The sequence below is a fragment of the Neocloeon triangulifer genome, unplaced genomic scaffold (genome assembly GCF_031216515.1).
Source record: "Neocloeon triangulifer isolate White Clay Creek 2 clone unplaced genomic scaffold, ASM3121651v1 ptg000008l, whole genome shotgun sequence".
Lineage (NCBI taxonomy): Eukaryota > Metazoa > Arthropoda > Insecta > Ephemeroptera > Baetidae > Neocloeon > Neocloeon triangulifer.
In genome coordinates this window covers 1,095,772-1,118,205 of record NW_026775550.1, presented here as the reverse complement: position 1 = coordinate 1,118,205, position 22,434 = coordinate 1,095,772, and the positions used below count along the sequence as shown (strand labels likewise).

General features: G+C 38.2%; 1 protein-coding gene across 1 annotated transcript in view; it reads left to right on the top strand.

Annotated features, from left to right (window-relative positions):
- Nucleotides 1–22,434, top strand: part of LOC132194857 (POU domain, class 6, transcription factor 2) — a 102,978-nt gene that overhangs the window by 9,212 nt on the left and 71,332 nt on the right. Inside the window, exon 2 of the mRNA XM_059616421.1 lies at nucleotides 295–545. Coding sequence (XP_059472404.1) covers nucleotides 399–545 — 147 coding nt within the window. The 5' untranslated portion in view covers nucleotides 295–398. The remainder of the gene's footprint in view (nucleotides 1–294; nucleotides 546–22,434) is intronic.

Here is a 22,434-nt window from a genome sequence, read left to right as displayed (position 1 = left end):
ATTTATGTTCCAAAGAACATTGTAAGTGTATTTATTCTTAAATAATTTATGAAGTCATCAAAATTGATTTAAATTATTGCTCAACACTCAGGGGTTATTGTTTAAAATGAATTTTACAATTAGCAAAACTTCGGTGCCACACAGAGGGAGAGGATAATTAGATACAATCGAGATGTAATTTAATGTAACATTGTGGAAAATTGAATAAGTTAAAGCTCTAAAAAACTTTCTCCTTTAAAAGCACCATATTATTGATAGTGATTAAATAACATTTTTTTGTTCATTTGATTGTAGGTGAGACGGGATGCGGGAGGAGTTTGGCGGCCTCGACCTCACCTTCGGCGCCGTCATCCGCAGCTCTGCCTGAACTGAGCGCATCCATCCCTCGTTGCTCTGCGATGGCCGAAGGCGCTCCTGAGGACGAACGCGAAGCCCTTCTGATGGCCGCCGCCGCAGCAGCCGCGGCCGCCTCTGCAGCAGCCAAGAGGGAGGACAACTCATCCTCCTCCTCATCCTCGGTACCTCTCAACCTTCACAAAACTGAAGTGAGTACAAAACAAAGAAACAACTTTTGCGGGCTTAAAAAATTTGTCCGAATGTCAAACCGGCAGAGAAAAACTTCAAAAAGAAATTTAAATTTCGTTATCGTGAATTATTTTTTTTTTTAACTTGCCTATAAACAAACTGGACTGACTTTTCTCCAACGAATGAACGTGTTTTGTTGTCAATTAGGTTGAAAATATTTGTTCTTAGGTCGTTTTACGTTTTACAGGACACGTAAAAAATATTTTAGTTGCTATTGATGTTTATTGGTTTATTAAAATGCAATTCTGCCCAATGTGAGACGCAAATAAATATTAAAAAATTAGATAACTTCAAAGTATAAGAAAAAAACGTATAAAACTTTTTATATTTTTCGGAAAATGCATGCACTGTTTAAACCTATCCACAACTTTTGTGAAGATAAAGTTTCATAACATCATAAAAAAAAAAATTTCATTAAACACTACATAAAAAGCACTGGAAGTAAAAAAAATTAATGTTAAAATACTTAAATTCATCATATATAATTGCACTTATTGTAAAATACTTAAAAAATACCAGAAATTAAAAAAAAATCAGCTGGAAATACGTTTTTGTTTCTAATAAGCTCCAAATTGTCAAAAATAGAAGCTTCAGGGGCGCTCTTACAATTTTCAAACTCTCCAACTCCACAAGCTCTTGCGATCCTTCTTCTCTCCAGGGCCATTATTATAATCTTGCGGTCATCGTGCATGCGTTTTTGGAAAATTTCGCGACTGCTCGGAAAAAGGATGAGGCAAAAATAATGATGGGGGAAAATAAAAGGAAAATAATGCCCGCTGCTTTTCTTTGGATTTCGCGCATGACAAGACACAGATAATCGCCTGCTGCATTTTACATGGTCAGCGGGATGAAGGGTGTGCGCGCCTTTCTCTCTCTCCGAGGATTAAAAATGATTTTCTTTCTTTCTCTGCGGCCGGCCGATGATGACGACGATGATAATAATGTATGCGAAATGTTCAAACAAGCGCGTTCGTACATATATATCAGGCCCGGGCAGAGAGAGACACGTCCCAGGGGGCGAGCTGCTGGCGGGCGGGCGAGTTTTCAAGTAAGCTAGGCAAGCCCGCAGTAATTTCACGGTGGCATGCTCGTTGTGTATGTGGTCCGGCGGGCCTGGTGCTGGGCAGCTTGCTTGCATCTTCTTTGATTAAGCCCAGTTAAAAGAGAGACACACACACGCACTCTTATGCTGAGGAGTCACTTTTGCTCTCTGCGCGTTATAATTTGCCTGCACACCAGCTCGGAAAATGCGAGCCACTTCAAGACCAGCTCAAAAGTTGCTGCGCGTTCGGAGGCCAACATGAAAATGGGCAACTTTTCACGAAATCTATACACACTGGCTTAAAACATTTCAGATGAAACAGTAAGTCTAGCTCATAATTTTTGTTTTAATAAAATAAGCAGAGCAGTAAAATGTAGACGGCAATGTTTTTTGTGAGATTTCAATCAATTTCCATCCACAAAATTGCATTCTCCGTTGAATGTAAAAACGATTGACACCTTCTTGAAATATTCTAAATCCGTGCAAATTAGTAAAAACCATTTAAAATCTTCAATAAACATTACAATAAGACCAAAAGTTACAAAACTTTTAGCTTTAGTCGCGTTCTCAAAGACCACCTAGAAATTCCGGAGACACTATTCCTATCATTTCTAGCTTCTTTCTTTGGTCGGCCTCAACCCTGGTGATGCTGCAAACACAAAATATAGAGGTAAATTTGTGAATTTTTTTTACTTCATCTGAATAATTGAGTTTGGTATTATTCTTAATGATGTATTGAAAAAAAATTAAATTGATTTTGTCTGAAGTTCTGATTTCGTTTTAAAAACGTCAACTTTGAAAAAAAAAATTGGCGTTCCCAAAAACGTGTTTTTTTAACTTTATTATGCTGAGCATATAATCCATTCCTCTCTTTAGTAATATATTGAGAATGCACGAAAATATTGAAAAAAAAATAAAAATTGCAAAGAAAATAATTTTCAAAGCGGTTTTTTGTATAGCTCCAATAATTGCATGAACTAAATCGAAATGTTAACTTTTGGCTTGAATTTTGAGCTTTTCATTTTTAATACTGCTATTTTTTTAAGTTTAACATTGTTACTTAGTTATTTATTTATTTATTTGAATTGATTTTAAAAGAATATTTAAATTATTATTATTATTTTTTATCAAAATAATTATTTTTTAATTAACGATAAAAAATAATAGGTTATTTTGGCAACTAAAATGAGACTTTTTAACATTTTTATTACCACTTAAATGCAATGTGAATAATAATTATATATACAGTAACTCCAACCAGAAAGTCCAATCAGTTTTGAGACCAAATATTTAGTAAGATTTGGTAAGTAGCCCATTGTGATGATACGAATTTTAATAATTCTGCAATATTAATGTAATTATTTATAGAACATTGAAAAAAAATCTGAGTAGGAACCTATTTCAATTTTCGCAGTTTCTCAAAATTTAATAGACTTAAAGGATCTTAAAAATACGCTGCTTCATGAAATTTAAGCATTCTTTTTGTCAACTCCAATGAAATTGGCACCGTGGCCAAAATCACATTCATTATTTTTTTCTGTATACTTTCTTTTCACTTTAGCATTAGGACTTGATACGTTCTCTCATTTGTATTATGTTTCGGTGACGCCCTTTAATAAAAGCCGGGCACTTAGAAAAAAGACACGAGCCGTTATCTCTCATCATAATGCGCTAAGTATGTTGTGAGATGATTTAGAGTTGGCGGCTGCTAGGAGGTGTTAAAGACTGTGATTCGATAAAAAAAAAGCAGCAGCAGAGCAGCTGTTCACTCTCGTCCGTGAATCGTGACTTACGCTCCGCACTTAGATGCACACATTGTAGCGAGTTGGCTGGAGAAGAATAAACTCGGCAAGGGTGTGTCGAGAATTAATATTCGTAATGTAAGCGCTTCTTCTTCTATACTTTCTTCGTTTTCAATCTACTCGAGCATTTAAACGCGCCCACTTTTTTATTATCGTCGCTGCTAAATCTTTTATTGTGCGCCGCGCCAACTCGGCGCGCGCATTAGCTCGCTCATTATTGTTATTATGTGCCGACTTAGAATTGACGATAAATTAAACATTACGCTCGGCTCGCTCGCGCTGCCTGAAATATTTAAACGCAACGCCCGCCGGCTCTGCATACGTGTTTTGTGAATGTATGTTTTTGGCGAGAGCCGGGGTAAAAAAAAAATATAACTCCACGCGAGAGCTTAATTTAATGCCGCGGCACCGCGCGTCTGGAAAATCCACAAATATTTAGACCAGCTCATTTAATTTGTAGCCGGCGTGCGTGGCCCGCGAGAGTCGAAATTTGAAACCGGGTATGTGCGGAGGAAAATTATTATACGATGTTTCGCGAAATTGAAAGGCAGAATGAAATTTCTGCATTCTCGGAGCATGCAAAAATTTAATAATTCAATGTTAAGCTGTAATTTCTGTTAGTAAATTTTAATTATTTTGGATGCCATTGTTGTATCAACAAAAACTTTCCAAACGAGAGAAATAAAAAACGAAGTAAAAAATTCGGTACTAATTTTGGAAAAGTATGAATTATTAACAAAAATATTGTATAATTAAAATACGCAAGCAGAAGGAAAATCAACAAAATAGGAATGTTTAATGAGTTTAAATTTCGATATTTCACACAAATTTTATTTCATTTAATTTAAATATTCTAAAATATTTCACTTTGTAATTTGTTTGACAAGAACTGGATTTTGGATTTGTCAAAACTGCTGAGCCTTTTAGTAAAAATTTCAAACAGCTTGGAAAAAAACTAACTAATCAAATTCACAAACGAGCAATTCTTCAAATCGCTACTCATTTCTGAGTCACAACAGCCGAACATTTTCACACACATAACATGCCAAATTACACCAGAAAATCATGGAAAATGAAAGAGTTATTATGGGCTCGCATTTTTCCCCGACAAAAGCCAAACGAGTGCCGCACATGGAAAAGTTAAATTAGCTTTTTATTACACGGTACAGCGCAATCCTAGCAAGACAGAAATCAACCCCCTCAATCAAATTCAAAAACACACAGAATTTTGGCAAAGTCGAACCTTTTCGGGAGAAGAGGACAGGAAATTCCGACCATAAAATGCGCTCCTTTCCCGAGCATAATAAATTTTATCTCTCGCAGGTGGCGCGTTTACATTTCATTTTGAATTTCGCGAACCAAGATTGAGCCATAACAATGTGAAAATGTAATTTAGCCGGTGCTTGATGGCGCGGGCATGTGAGCGAGTACATTATAAAAAGCAGGCGTACACAACACACAGCATGAACTGCTCGCCTGACGATGAGTTGTTCTTATCTTTATACACACGTATGTAGTGCGCGCTAAACCGGGCGCGGAATATGCGTGCTGAGCAATAATGAAGCAGAATTAGTGCTCGTAATGAGAGCTCGGGGTGCTGCGAAGCGCTCGGGGTTGCCGAGCATGCGGGGGTTGAAAGAGGAAATTAAGAGAGGAGAAAAAAAGGAACACAGAGGGAGAGCATTTTTATTAGCGAATTTCAAACTCTGTCGTCGTCGTCTCATTATTAAATATATTGTTATTAATTTTCACTTTACGACGCTGGCGGTTTGTCTTTCTCTCTCTATATGATGATTGAAATTTCTGAAAATAAATTGCCAGGGTGTGTGATGATTCATCTCTCTCTGCTCGTTGCCAGCTGCTGGCATTAAAAGTCAAGCTCTTAATCTCATTATCTCTCTGGATTTTCAATTACGATTTCCCTAATAAATCCGACGATTACTCTCTCTCCTCTCTGTTTTTCAACTGCGTAAATGTGCAGCTAAATTCGCATTTTGCAACAAGCGTCGGTGTTTGGTAGGAGGAGGAGCCGAGTTGCAAAAGCGGAAATTTGAATTCTAAACGAAAATAAACTTTTATATATATTTAGAGTGTAAAACATGTCAATAATCCAACGATGAAAAGTGTAAATTTTCTCTTTCAAATAAAATATGCGCGAATAAATTGACTAAAACAAATAATACAAAAAGTTTTTTGATACCTTTTTCTTTACACTTCCTAACAAATTCAGCCTTTTTTAATATCGAGGATTGAGAGAATAATTTTAATTAACCCTTATATTAAATATCAACGGAAAACAGACGCACATGAATTTAAATTGTTTAAGCATCCAATTATAAAAACTGAAGAGGTAGTAATTGCACCAAACATTCATGGAAGCTACTTTAATTAGTGTCAAGTCACTCTTTTAACATTCGAATAATTGAAAAGTAATTAAAATGTTATGTCTACTAGATTATGATTTTTAAATTGGAAACTATAATTTATAGTTCACAATTCTCCAGCCATCCTGCTAAACCTATAGAAACTTCACCCTAGCCTTGAACTTGAGTAACGTTATGAAAAATACTTAATTTATTTAGTTCTTCATTTTATCACTTGGTCAAACGGAGTGAAAAAAGTAATAAAAGCTTATTTTATAATATTTATTTATATAAAATAAAATATTTATTATGACATTATTTTAATAAAATGTTTTTTTGATATTTTTTTTGTCTGCTTATTCCTCTTCCATTTTTCCATGGAATTGTGCTAAATCCTAGATTTTTTTGCCATTGTGTTTCTTTGAAAACATATTAATTAGGCAAAGTTTTCAAAATAATCTGCTTTTACATTTAATTTTGTACTTATAAAAATCAACACGGCCTAATTACTTGGAGATTATAACAGAGTTTCCCATGCCCATCATGCAGTTCATAAAGAAATAATTACCCTGCTAATCCTCTCATTAACCTGACGCTGCCTTCCCAGAAAAAAATATAACGTACACTCTTTGCGAGGAGAGAAGGAAACGCCCTAAATAGGTTGGAAATTTTATTTGATGCAATAATGGCCACTTTCGCCGTATTATTACAGGGTACGAAGTGACAAGCTGCTAGTTTTTTTTTCAAACCCACACATATATCCACTTTTGTATTAACCACTGCGCACAAAAAAGCTCTAAAAGAGTCGGCCGCGGGAATATAATAAAAACCTCTCGAGCTCTTTTACATTCGTATAAAATTGGTATTACACGACGATTGTTCTGTCATTGAATGTTCCGTGTATTAGAGGCGAAGTCGTGCTCTGTAATTTTCGGATAATTTTATTGTTTTATCCGAGGATATTTAAGGTCTGTGTTAACATACTTTCCTTATCGTTGCATGAGCAAAACACATTCACCTCAGTTCTCGGGGCCAGTCAAATATTTATGATAATGTGGGGTAATTTTTTTCACCACAAACGAGAAATGAATTGGAGCAGAGCGAACTTGAAATAAGTTCAATTGTGGAAATGTACCGAATTCATTGAGAGAGAACCGAATAAATACGCGATTGGATTTCCAAGCAGGAAAAATAATGTGATATCTCGGAACGAATTCACAAATTATCTTCGTCAGATAAAGTACGGTTTGAATATTATCACTGATTAACTTATGCAACAAATTTTATTCCAAAAAAATATATCTGTCTGGAATTTTGATAATATTCATCTGAGAGATATCGAAAAATTCAACGTGATGGAAAAAAATTTACTTTACGTGGTTTCCTGGAATTGCAATTTAATAAAACATTGAACGCAAAAATGAGCCGAGTGAGTTTATGAAAAAAGCAATTCGCACGCAGAAATGAAATTGCAGGCAGCCAACCAGCGCGATTTAATAATCTTTGGCTTATTATTTTTGCTCAGAGGCAAATGAACGAAAAGTCCGGCGCACTCTGCCCTCGCTTTCTTTCTTTCCCTCTCGGGCGTTGCTATTTTTTGTGAATGGGAAAACGGACGTTAATGCAGAAAATTCACATTAAAATTGCGGCGGCGGGTGTGCGTGTGTGCAGCAGTTTCATTTCGAAATTCTATAGGAGAGCCATTATGCGAAACACACGCGGAATAAGAGGGAAAAATTAACACATGAAAGAGCAATTACAATCTTTTTTTATGCGCGCGCTCGAGAGTAGTCGCGGCGGCAATGGACTGCCTCCTCCTCTTGAAAATTTCCAACTTTTCTTGCATGCTCGGCCTCCGTCATTAATAATATAAAATGCTCCTATTCACTCGCTCGACTCGCACTCACTCACATCTGCCCCTACTTAAAAATGCTCGCGCGCGCACAATTTTATTGTTTTAATGAAAAAGAAATATATAAAAAAAAAGTGTGTATACCGACGAGAGAGCATTACTGCTACTTGAGTAATAAACGACGAGCACAGAGTGTATGTATGAAAATTATTTCCATGAACGGTAATTCTGGGGGAGAAAAAATATTGCAAAATAATGACATATATAATCTGCTTTGTATTTTGTAATAAAACTGAAAAATTAAAAGCACATAATATTTTGTTGACAATTTTATTTAAAAAAATTTGCACAAATGTAATAATGGTAAATATTTTTAAGAAATTCTACCAATCAAGCTTTTCAACAATATTTTATATTTTCATTGAAAAATATTTACTTTTGAGCAATGCAATCAATTCTTATTGAAAATTTTCATGGAAACAGACATTTTTCAATAAGGTAATTAATTCCTAGAGATTAATTTACGCTGTATTGTAAATGAGATATTAAACTCAGAATTAAATTGGCATCAAAATCATTTGCTCCGCTCCAATTTTAGTCGATGAGACTTTTAAAATTTTGCTCAATCAAATTTACGACAAAATACTTACCTGATGAAAATATAATTAACATAGAAACGATTGCAAATTTTAGCTGATCAGAATTTGACATCTCTTTGGGAGAGAAAAATTAATATAAAATCTTGCATGTTCTGTGCAACTAAACTCGGCAGTTTATTTATCAAAGTCAACAACAAAAACGCAATTTATTATTTCCAGTCGGCGCGTGCAGTGTTTGTGCGCGCACATCGGCACAATTTGACGGTAATTTCATTTATTTGTTGGGCGACCGGCTATTTTCCGCTCATTTTAAATTCAAATGTCCTGTGGACACGCCGGGCAAAAATCTCCCAACGTCCGTACAGTAATAATAATGCAACCCAAGCGGAGCGCATGTTAATAATCTGCACGGGTGATGTGTTGTTCACACCCGATTTAAATAAAGCAATTTAAATAAATTACCGCGCGGGCGGCGGCGTGTGCTCGGTCGCCGCCGCCGCGTATTCGCGTTTGACGCGCGATACAAATATTGCGCGCCAAACAATCAATTTGAATTATCATTGCTCAACACGTGAGCGCTCCACTGGGCATTGCTCTCTGCGCCGCACACACTCCCTCAATCACTGCTTTTTATTTCAAAAGCCCGTTTTGCCAGACTTTTGTTGTTAAATTTAGATTGCGCCGCACCTTGGGAATCTGGAAATAAATCTGTGCGAATTCCGCTTGCATTTGTAAATCAAAATAGAAATAAATAGATTGCGGGCTATATTTGTGTGTATTTCCATTTTTTATGGCAAACACAAACAATATGAAAATCTTGATTGCGATTATTATATTGAAGAATGATCTTCTAAATTATTACTTGAATAACTGAAGCCGTTCAAGGTCGGACACATTTGCACTTCATTTTACCGTACCATAATATTAACATAAATATATTTGAAAACATTATGTTGTCAAATTTTATGTATATTTTTAATTAATTATATTTTAAACTGTATTAAATTTAATTTAATTTTTAATGTTAAAAAAAGATGATTCAATAGTTGCGATATTATTGAAGTTATTAACTTTTTATATAAAAAAGAATTTAAATATTTATTTTATTTTTAAAAATGTAGGTTACTACATAATTGATTATTGCATCAAATTCTAGGAATGGTTATGAGACAAAATTTGTACCTTTGAATCTAATTTTATTTCCTTATTGGTAGAATTATAATATTGATAAACAGATCAATGCCAAAGAAATGGAGGCACCAGTAGAAAATTTTAAATTCTTTATTTATGACTTAATTAAAATCCTGTGCGCCTTTTGAAATTGAGGAAAATAAGTAAGTTAAAAATTATCTTCAATACATACTTTAATCTCTGTTTCCATTGATCATGCAGTCTTTGCAAATTATAAGTGCAAAATAATACTCCCCTTTCTCTTAGCTAAACTTATAATTTTCAAATTCCCAGTCTCCAAATGTGATGAACATAATGTTCCGCACAAGCTTAAAATGTACCAAACACACAAGGTATCAATCAACGATTTCACGGCGTGCACCAATAAAATCGACTGATCGATCCACAAAATTATCATAAAGCAGACGAAATAATCGCGCATGCAGAAATGCCGGCACGAAATACATAACACAATATAGTGTATAATAGTTGTCCGATCGGTTGCAATGTGTGTATGTGAATTTATTACCCTCGCACGCTCATTATATAACACCATTACATTATTATTGCGCGCGGCGCATTACTCAAAATAATAGTAATAATAATAACTGAGGCGCGCAGACCATATCAGCTATTGAATTATTATAAACAGCGCGCCGGCCAATTGCATAATGGTGCTTTATACATAGAACACACAATTCGCCCCATGAATAATTATAGGGACATCACATCAAACTGCTGGTCTCTCTCTCTCTCTCTGTGCAATAATGAAATGCAACTGATTACATTACGGAGAGAGAGAGAGCAAATGGGCACGATTGACAGTTTATTGTGCGCCCATCACAATAATTACGGCCCACCAGCTCGCAGATATAATTCAATCCGCTCGCCAAATAGCGCGCGCAGGTATAACATTGCAATAAATAAAGACCGAAACAACCGCGGCCGAGGAGCTAAAATACATACAGAGCGGACAATGCTTGCTACGGTTATGCAATAATCATCACCATCAGCACAGAGTGGTCTGCTATGATACAATAACAATTATCTAATGTTATTTATTAATGTCATAGTCGGGGTAATTAAATGCGCGGCGCAAAATGATCGAAATTGTGCTCGAGTATTATCGCGGTCGGCGCACACACGTTTCGAACCCGAGCTATGGGTGGGGTCGTGTTTTGCGGCGAATTAATTTATGTTCGCTTGTGAAATTGCTTCGAGGTGAATACAACTTTCAAAATTTTAAAGAATTGCTCAAAAACAGTTGCTTTGATGAACTAAGGAAATGATTTAAGACGCAAAATTCACATAATTAAGACTTTTGATATTTGCCCAAAACTCTTGCAATCATTTTTGCCCTTTTTTCGGAAATTATTTTAAATAAAATTTTTATGAACACAATTATCCTCATTTATGGATCAGGAAAGCATTTTAATATGAAAATATGCTTTAAATGTTATAATTTACAATTAATCCGCTAAACTCAACGCAAAACCTCCTGAATCTTTCTATTTTATTTTGAGTTAGGAGCTTTTTCAAGCAAATTTAAAACCCTGAATTGATTCGATATCGTAGAATTTCATTTTAAAATGACATTATATTTCCATGGAATCGATCACATTGCAAAAAAAATCTTGAATAATTGCAAAATTGATTTTATGTTTTGCAGATTTTCATAACAGAACAACTAGAATTGATAAAGATAAATCCTACTCACTATTCAATTGATTTAAATTAAACCTTAAGAATTATATAAATTGAGCCGACCTATAAGGTTAGTTGTCATCATCATTAGTATGCACGCCCATTGCAGTGTGTTTTAAATATAATATACCTATCGGCACGCTTGGAGGAGATAAACATCTGACTGAGAGAAACACAAACCGACCACAGGCGTCCGTACACTTAATTCAGACACACGTTTTAAAAGTATCAATTATGATCATTGTTATGCAGCACCTTTTAAGTGGCGGCGATCGAGCGAGAGAATGATTTTTTTCCCAATAACAAAGAGAGACAGACAGACAAACCGTTCATTACTCTGCACGTATCTCGGCCGCAACTCGATAATAATTCATAAGCGCGCATTTTAGAAAGCTCACTCGCTCGCACACTTTGCATAATGCAATCGTTAATTATCGTAATGGTTCGCTTCAATGTCTATTATTATTTATTGCTCGCGCTGGCTGCATGCGCGATGAACGCGAACACAAACACACAACGCGGCGAAACCCCGCCGATTCGACATGCAAAGTACGGCGCTCTCCGTTTAAATGCTAATGCGCAGCAGTGCAAAAAGTGGTGCATGTGCACTTGATCGGCCATGATTGACCTCTGAGTGAGTTTTTCCGTAGGTCTGATTCCGCGCCGCAGTTCATTTTTAATAACAGAAGTACCAAAATGGGAAAAAAATATCTTAAATTTTATGAAAAATGCATATTTTCAAGTTGTTTGTAAAGTTTTCTGCAACCTGCAGCGCAGAATAAAAGGTAAAGTTGTTCAACGGGAATTAATTAATTCATTACTGAATTTTTTTCCAAATGAATTGATGTATTTGACAAAATTACCTAAACCTGAAAATTTTGATTATACTTATAAAATTTTTTTAATTTCACATGCATCAAGAATGCAGGTTATATAAATTAAATTGAAAACAAATTATAATATTTACGCCTAAATGTATTGATGAAATGTTAATATTTCGCCCTATAAATTCAACCCGAAGTACGTATAGAAAAATATGAATCAAATTTGACAAAATTTGCAGACTTGTAACGGTTTTTTCAACAATTTCAATGTTTTTATTGAGTGGGTTGCAGACAACTGCGCAGTTTACCAATTAAGAAAAAAATTCACCAAATAAAAACTGATTCAATGCATTGACTATTTTATTTTTGTTCAATTTAAAATTAAATGGCCTCTCGTGAGTCAATTGAAAACCACTTTTCGATAAAAAAAAGTTATTTGGGAAATTAATTAATTAAAAATATTCAAAATTCCTTGGAAAAAAATGTAAAATTAGAATTAACGAGTTCCACCCACACTCGCGTTCCTTTTGCGAATCGATTAGAACAATTCGTTAGCCACTTCGCACGGCTCGATAATTGTCGATTTGGCAGTGGCGAACAAACATCAGCGATTCGCTGGAGCAAAAAGCGTCCGGTGGCGTCGTATGTATTAATTCTCTTGAATACCTGCCAAAAAGTAGCCAACTCGGCAGGGAGAGCGCAATTTCCACATCCTCTCTTTCTCTTTTTGACTTTAAATTTAATTCATTAGACTAACTTAATCATCCGAGCCCAGCAGGCAGCAGCGCGTTTGTTTTTTCTCGCGGCAAATCCCGCTCGGCAAACAATGGCCTTTGTCAAAACACACACGCACGCAGCCACTCGGCAATTCCCAGCAAATTTTTGCGATGGCCAAATAAAGTCGCATTTTTTATCTCGCGCACCCCTGGCCGGGGAGCATCATCAGCGAGCAACCCTCTCTGCTGTGTCCGCTCTGAATTCATCATCAGAGTCCACCAAGTCATTATGGCACCCTTGATAATTAATTACCAGCCACCCACTCGCGCGCTCTTGTTTTCGCCATCACTCACCCGCCGTCCATTTCATTCTTCTTTTCTGCAGCGCCGAATGCAATCGAATTGGAAGCGCCCGCGCCTCATTTGCAGTTGAATCAGGCGCGTTAATTGAGTGATAGGTGATTCATATATGGCGTCATTTTTGCGCCCGTGAAATAGCGGCACCGACGCCACACACTCGCGCAGTTCTATTTAATTTATCATGGAACAACCCCTCTGCTCTCCGCGCGTATAAAACGTGTCACCGTTTTATCAATCCATTTCATACATTTTTTATCCGCACTTGCTTTTGTTTTTCGCCACCTAAGGGTGTCGAGAGAGTTGCGAACACATTCATTGTGTCACTCTTTAAATGATGAAAATTTTTAACTGGATGCATATTGGAATTTATACTATCAGACTGCAGAATAGTGTTGAATATTTTAGAAATAACGCTATTTTATTTGGAAATTAGAATTATTTAAATTTAATAAATCAGGAAACAACGTTTTCAGATTCCTCAATGAAAGATATCTTTCAAGCTATTCATTGTGATCCTGTATTCGGAACTATAATTTCTTAATTTTCTGTTAAATTATACAATAATAAAACGGAATTTCAAGATAAATTAATAATACACAATAAATCCAAATAAATTACAAGTATTCATAAATATTGATTAAAATTGTATAATATTAGAGCTCTTAAATTATAAATTATATTTTGTCAGGATTTGAATTAGTGCGCTCCCCAGTAAATTAGTGATAAATTACTCCCACTCACCGGGAGCGCACAATAAGCAAAAATGAGCACCTAGTATGTGATGAGTGACGGCGGCGTCACTCATCACCACGGGACGAACCCACGCGGACGTTCTCAAGTATCACCTCCGTTAAAGGTATTTATGTAATAACTGTCTTTGGATATTTAATAATAACAATGTCTTCCCTGGGTATCACATTTGTTTAATTGACTATTCCCATAGGATCTAGCACCGTCAGGGCGTAACCCTGACATCTGGAGGCACCGGCGAGATGTCTCTTTTCCACTTATTTAAAATAAGGGACTAGAGATAAAAAAATGGGACATTAATAAAATTCCCCGTTCCATTTTTTCTGCCTCCTAAATGTCGATTTTCCGGCATAGGTGCTTTTCCCTTGGGAAAACTGATTTTCCCCATGCCACCAAAAAGGGGCAAATCGGTTCCTCACATTCCCGACTCACCCGCTCTATCAACCAGGAGCAAGGGAGGATTTTTGGATATCTCTCTTTCTGTTCTTCAGAAAACCAAAAAACTTTTTTCCCGTAAATCAAAGGCGGAGGAAGATTTAAATCTAGATGAGTCAAGTTCCTCCGGAGACGATCCCTCCCGTAGTTTATTATTTCCCTCCAGGGGAAATTTAAACTCTCCACCTCCTGGGGGCGATTATGAACAAATCGGCCCAACCCTGGCCTACCAAACTTATGACATAAACCAGCCAGGACCCTCCTCTCGAGCTGATTATTTAGAGCTTCAAAGTCTCGAATTTCAGCCGTTCACACAAGCTGCAACCCCTTCCCTATCCCCTTATATTACCCCGTCTGATTATCTTGCACAAGTGGAAAACACTTCTGTTGGCACTCTTGATGCCCTGCGTAAGATAATTGGCACTCAATCAGAGGACGAAATCGAGGTGATTACAAATCAGTTCGGTTTGATTGATGTGCAGGACGAGCCACCTTCTGAGGAACTTGTTGAGCAGCAAATTCCTCGTAGCTCAACTCCTGCGGTCCCTAACCTTGAACCGTTAGTAATCAAATCTCGTGACACGAGTACCAATAGAGACGAAAATTCTCAATCGGGAAATAAAATGGCAAATCAGCCTACGAGCCGTGCGCGGCCGATTGACCTCGCCTTCTTCAAAGGCAAACAAAGTATCGGAGAATATTTGACACATTTCAATAGGGTCAGAGCGGCCAATCAATGGTCTGACTCTGAAGCACTTAATATTTTAAAGTGCAAATTGACGGGCTATGCATCGGAGTGGCTACAAGGCTATGAGGAAGACCCGGCGAACGCGAATGTGACGCTCGCTCAATTTTTGACAGACTTAAAAAATTCACAACATGTGCAGTCTGATGCACATGTGGCGGAGCGAGAACTTTACTCCAGGTTCCAAAAACGAGGTGAAAATTCACGCAAATTTGTAGGGGAAATGTTGTCTTTGATCAATAGAGTTGACCCCCATATGCTAGAGTCAAGGCGGATTCGCCTAATTTGCAATAATTTGCATCCCTCAATTTTGGATAGAATCGGTTCTCCCACTACAATTGGTGAACTTATTGCGCGGGCAGAGGATCAGGCGCTAAATCAACTCATTTTGGAACACCGGAGGAAAGTTTGCCCTCCTAGTGACTTTGACGCGGAGTCCAGCCGCTCTAGGCGGAAAAAGGGAAAAACCAAAAAATCAAGTAAATCAAAGAAAAAGAGTAAAAAGAAAAAGTCGGTTTCCGTCTCGGACAGCGAATCAACTAACGCGTCCGATAGCGGCAGTGAGTCTTCTTCATATCCGACTTCTTCTTATTCTTCCTCTTCTTCCTCAACTCACGCGGCCGTGGTTGAAAGGAAAAATAAAAAACTCCCCAAAAATAGTAAGAAAGTTGAACGCAAAATTGGGGAAAAATTGATGAAGAAAGTTGAAAAGCGCATCGCAGCCATTCAACTCTCTTCTGGACCTTCTCACATTCCCGCAGCCATGGTGCCCTCGCAGGCAGCCCCACAAGCGGCACCTGTGCAGGCTGTGGCGCAGTACACGACACCCAACCACTTCCCTGATCAGCCTTATGCTAATTACGACCGCGGTGGTTTTTCTCGTGGCCGTGGCGGCTGGAGTGGCCGTGGAGGCCGCCGGGGTCGAGGCGGCCGGGGCGGTGGCCGTATGTATTATAATTCGGGCAACACGATGCTTTGCAATTATTGTCGGCGCACGGGCCATTTGGAGAGCACGTGCTACAAACGCGAATTTGATTTGAGGAATTTAGGAGGCCACTTTGGACTCCCGGGGGCTGTCGCGAACCCCCAGCCGACATACGGGGCACAATATTATCCACCGGCCAGCCCACAAAACGCGTTGCCGCCATTTCCTTCCTTTCCGGCTCTTCCAGCACCGCCACTGGCGGGCCCAGGGGCACCGCAGGCGGCGGCGCCGTATGCCGTTCATGTGCATTACCCGTCGGCCAAGGAAAACCAAGACGGGAGGGCTTAGAAATTGGGGCCCGACCCCTCCCTAAAACCCATTTTGGGGGCTCCCTCTCTGTAAATTTTGAATCAGTTCGCACTTGCAATGAGAATAATTTTCAATCGAGCGGAAATAGTGTAGGAATCAATTCAGTCACAATTTGCGACAATTCTGCTAATCCACATGTTTTAAAAATTCCTGTAAATATTAATGGCGCAACAGTTCACGCGCTGACGGACACAGGAGCGCAGCTTAGTATTGTCTCTGCAGAATTAGTGAATAAAAAGGAAGTAAAGAGTAATTCAAATATTTTGCTGCGAGGCGCTTCTGGCCGTCTTATTCCGGTTTTAGGTTTGATTTCTCAAAAAATTCGAATCCAAAACACGGATTTTGTACATACATTTGCAGTGGTAGAGAATTTTGCACTTAAAATTTTGCTCGGTTTTGATTTTCTCAGTGCGAACAACGCTAACATTAATTGTAAAAATAAAGTTCTTTTGTTTGGCCCCGCAACAGAGGGTCCCTCTTTCGCTGAACCTGTAAATAAAATAAATTCAATATCTCAGGAGACAATGCAACCTCCTGCAGAGGAAGAGGAAATAGACGAAGTGCGCCCTATTGCAACGATTTGCGCACAACACACACTCGATATTGACGCGTTTGAGAGAAAATTGGTACCAATCTCAATTTCCCACAATTTGACAGAAGGTGAATATTTTGCTTTGCCTGAAGAGCGACTGATTAAAAAACATCTATTTGTGCCGAGTTTCATTTTTCATGTAACTCAAGGCTCAAATAATGTTTGGATTAAAAATCTTTCTAGAATACCTCAGCGCTTATTTCAGGGCCAGAAAATTTTCCACCTTTTCAAATTAGAATCTTTTCCGGAAATTGAAATTTTCCCAATTTCAACACAGTCAATTGACCCTCCTTCAGAGGCGCCGAAAGGGAACCCTTTGGATTTAATTCACATCAATCCTGAATTGTCAAATGAACAAAAGGCACAAATGCGCACTCTGTTGGAAAAATATAAACACCTTTTCCCACACGACACAGAAGATTTACCAACCACAAACAAAATACAACACATTATTAGGTACAAGGGACCTATAATCAAACAAAAACCCTTCAGGGAATCAATGGCTCAGCGCGAAGCGATGCGAATTGAAATTGACAGATTGCTTTCCAAAAATATTATTGAACCATCAGAAAGCCCATTCTCTTCTCCAGCCTTCATTATTCCCAAAAAAGGGGGTGGGTCTAGATTAGTTATTGATTACCGCTGCATAAACAAACATTCAGACCCAAATTCCTACTTTTTGCCTCTAATTTCTGACATTTTGGCTAGTTTCCACGGCGCGAATTTTTTCGCGGCCCTGGATTTGAACCAAGCCTATTTTCAAATTCCTATGGAGGAAGGTAGCAAAATTTTTACAGCATTTAGCACTTCCTCTGGTCACTATCAATTTAAAGTCCTACCCTTCGGTCTCCATAATGCTCCCGCCACATTTTCTAATCTTGGCGACAGCATTTTGAGTGACCTGCGATGGAAAATAGTAATTTCTTATTTGGATGATGTTTTTTCTTGGGCACCAACCTTTGAGAAATTGCTGGAAAATCTAGATATCATTTTACAAAGGTTTGACGCAGCAAACCTAAGATTCAAACCACAAAAATGCTATTTTGGGTTCCAAAAAATGAGCATTTTAGGTTGGTCAGTCAGCCCTCACGGTGTGCATGTGGATGCGGACAAAATCTCAATTTTATCTAAGCTCCATGAACCAAAGAACGTGAAAGAATTACTCAGGGCGCTCGGGATGATTGGCTATTATAGAAAGAGTATACCAAACATGGCAAAAATCGCAAAACCTCTTTATGATTTGGTAAAGAAAGACACAAAATTTGAATGGGGACCACAACACTCGGAAGCTTTTCGCACCCTTCTAGATAAAATTTCAAAACCCCCAATTTTGGCTCATTTTAATCCTTTGGCTAAAACATTTTTAGAAACTGATGCGAGCCACATTGCGTTTGGCGCGGTGCTGTCACAGCTAGACGAGCATGGGAATAAACGTCCCGTTGCTTTCGCTAGCCGAGCGACAACGCCGTCCGAAACCAAACTAGCAAGCGCTGCTCTAGAGTGCTGCGCACTTTCCTGGGGGATTTTGTATTTCAAATTTTACCTCAATGGAATTAAATTCACTGTACTTTCAGACAGCCATGCAATTTGTTCCATTACAAAATTAAAAGACCCTTGGGGCCGAATTGGGCGTATTTTGATGCGCCTCCAAGCTTTTGATTTTGACATGGCACATATTTCAGGCAAAAAACATGTCTGTCCTGATTTTCTCAGCCGCTCCAGCGCTGATTGGTTGCCGTTTGATGAAGAAAATTTCTTAGCGGAACTAGAAATTCCTGCGTTTTTCACCGAACTTGTAAATATTAAAAATGCTCAACAAACTGACGACAAAATTGTAAATATTAAATTAGCGTTGGAAAGAAATGACACAAGTCGTCAGTATAAGCAATTTATATTGCAAGATGGGCTCGTTTGCAAACGAGGCACGAGCCCGCGCAGCTGTCTTCTGCTGCCTCTTATTCCCGACTCGCTAAAAACACAGCTTATGCAAATGTTGCACGAAGATGTTCTCTGCGGTGCTCACTTGTCATTTGCAAAATGCTATGACAAAATCAAAACTAGGTTTTTCTGGTTTCACATGATTCGCGATATTAAACAATTTATCCGTTCATGCCCTATTTGTCAAAGTTTTAACAAATCAACCCAACGTAAGTTAGGCAGTCTTATGCCAGTGGACCGACCTAGGACGGCCTTCATTAAGGTGTGTCTGGACTTCGGAGGTCCATTCGTCCGGTCCACTCGCAGGAATTGCATGCTCTTGGTTGCAGTAGACTACCATTCTTCTTGGGTAGAATTACGAGCTTGCAAAGATGCCACAGCCAAAACCACAGCCACTTTTCTATTTGAGCAGTTCATTTGCCGAACGGGCCTATTTTTGGAAATTGTTCATGACCGGGCCCCAGCGTTTACAGGTGAGCTCATGACTGAGTTCTGCGAATTAATTGGCACTCGCCAGGTGAGAATTAGTGCGTATCACCCAGCTTCAAATGGGAAATGTGAAAGATTTGTTAAAACAGTCAAATCAATTGTAGCTAAATACGTGAGTCCTTCACAAAAAGATTGGGATTTACGTTTGCCACAAATAGCTTTTGCCCTGAATTGCTGCACCCATAAGTCAATGCAAGAGTCACCTTTTGCTCTTGTTTACGGCCGTCAGCCAATTCTCCCCTTTGATATGATTTCAAACGAAAGTTTCCGAGACCCGTTTGTAATTGACATACAAAATCGGCTTGCTCTCGCCGAGGAGATAGTTGCAAAAAACTATTCTAAACAGCAACGAAAAGACAAAGAGCGCTATGATGCGCGTCGCCGCTTAATTAAATTTAAGGTTGGCGACTGGGTTTCAGTTTTCACTCCACGCGCTAAAATTGGACTGTCGAAAAAGTTACTCCCTGTATATATTGGACCTAAGGAGATAACAGGAATCATCAGTCCAATCTCGTTTCGCGTACGCATGAGCCTTCGTCCTGGCGCAAAGGAGGAGGTCATAAACATTGAACGACTCAAACCCTTTTTCACTCGCGATGCACAACCCCAAGGGGTCCCAAATAGGAATAATTCGACTGAGCGCGATTCGTCTCCGGCTGCGGTCGAATTAAACCCTGAGTCTCAGGACGCGCAATCTGCTAACGCGACACCTGATTTAGACTCAGACTCATCTTAGGGTGTGTAGTACGCAAATTAGCTCAATTTGGGCTACCTGGCACAACTGTTGTTATGCCTGGAAATACGTGGCAAATGGAGAAATAGTTCCTAAAAAATTTATAAATAAAAATACAAAAAATTGGAACATTTTTCTATTATGGCCACTTTAAATAAAATTATTCTATTCATTTTTTTTTTTTTCTCCTCTACCACCTAGACGTGGCAGTAGCCTACTTTTCAGTGCGTTACTATGGCCACTTTAAATAAATATTTATGTAAATATTTCTGTAATTTATATGTATATATATATATTTCTATTTTGCCCTGAGTGCTAATCAATACAGTTCACTTTTTCATTCCATTTTTTCTTGGAACTTTAAATAAATTAGATTTTTTTTACTCTTTCGGTCAATACACTCTTCTTCTATATGTATGAATTTTTTCATTTTTTTCCATTCATAAGAAAACACCTAAATCACCGCGGCACTGAGCGCACATCATATCAGCTCAGAATTATTAGAAGCGCGGTGGCCCGAGAGAAAGAGCGGTGCCTCACCCGCGAGCACGTGGCGACCGGAGTGTCTTGGCGATTTGATTTGGGACATGCGCTGTATCGCGCTCTGCATGTCGCAGCGGGCAGGCAGCTCTCGCGCGGAGTCGCCATTATTGCCCCTAAAATCATTTGTCCAAAAACCAATATCCCCAATATTTGCCCTTAAAACAAATGCCCAAAAATGAACTATCCTAAATTTTTCACTCAAAAATTCCCTAAAAAGTGAATGTCCCAAAAATATTTGCTCTTAAAAGAAAAAAAAAAATCTTGGACAGTCCTTCTGATCACTTCTAGTTACCTTATATTAAATTTTGTCAACCTTCATCGATAGGGGAAATATTTTAGAGCAAATAAATTTTGAAACATTTGGGAGTTTTGCAATTAGGGGCAAAGCGGGTCTCCTCTCGCACGACTTCTCACAGCAGCCGGCGCGGCATTTCTCGCGCTCGGGTCTTAGTTACTATTTTCTTTAAAATTTTATAGCACTCATTCTAGAGCTCTGAAAATTCTCATTCCTTGAGTTTTTTCAATAAATATATCTGTCTACGCACCTCAAAATACCTAACTACAACCATATACAGTTAATTTCTTTGAAAATTACACTTATAAAAACATGATTATTGCACTTATAAATACTTTGCACTTGAAAAAATTTTGTTGTTATTTTCTTTCGAGACCTTTTCATAGGGTTTTATTCCCAGCTATATAGCTTGGACATTAATTTCATTTTTTCAATTGTACATTTCCAAAACAAAATTATTTTTTCAAATGACATTTTTTGTCACCCACACTCCTACAGGCCAGTGATGTGCCTGTGTGAAATATACATATTCATCGTTTCACTGCACCTGTGCAATTCTTAACAAGTAATTAATAATAATAGCTGAGGAATGGTGCTCAATAGCAACCATAATTGTGTTTAGCCAGGCCGTCAGAGAGACTAAAGGATTTAATAACGATCCTGTATCAAATCAGATTCCACAGGGCCCATGTGGATTTAATTTTAGAATCGTTATTTTATTCCTTTTGCAATATTATTTTATGAAAACTACGCGCGTAGTCTTTCTTTCTGATGAAAGTGGAAGCCTTGGCGCCTCAGCCGACTCTATAAAGAGCCGAAATATTTGTGTTATATAGTCCCACTTGCATTTTTGATGTCTGCAGAACACATATTCTGATTGTCAAACAGAATTTTATTGATTATACACTGCACTTGTTCATATATTATTAGGGGAAAAATTAAAAAAGGGTTCCAACAATTCCCTTTAACCTCTCCTTCAATTTCTGTCCATGATAGTCTTTCTTTTATTGGTGTTAAAATTTTTTTTAATATATCACAATATTTTTTTTTTCTCTCCTCTCTGTACTCGTCCCTTTGTAACACCTATTTGATAGTTCTATCGGTGCTCACGTTTGTTTAAGATGGACCAAAAAATTTGGGGACCTGCCGATGCTGAATTCCAACAGTACAAACTACTGGTTTTCATGCTGCAGCGAGACTGTCCCTTTTTACTGCCACCAAGACCTAGGTGTCAAATTTACGAAGTGACAGGAGATTTGTTCCGCTGGCCATCAGAGTACAAGGCACATGCGGTAGCAGCAGATTTAGGGATGTATAGGGGGCTCGCACGTTCCTATGTCAATCTCTATGGCAAGGTTAACCGCCCTTTGACAGAAAAGGTGCGCCCTGGCACCATCCTGCCGGTCAAAGTAGAGGGTCGCGGTGTCTACACCGCCACAACGTGGCTGCATTTGGTCACAAAATGGAAATCTGAAGATAAGATTTCACATCGTCCGAACGCGTTTGTTTGCAATATCCAGATTGCCATCCGGAAATTAGCAGCATATTGCCATGACCACGGGGTCCGCTCTCTCGCGATTCCAGCCCTCTGCAGTGGGCTAGA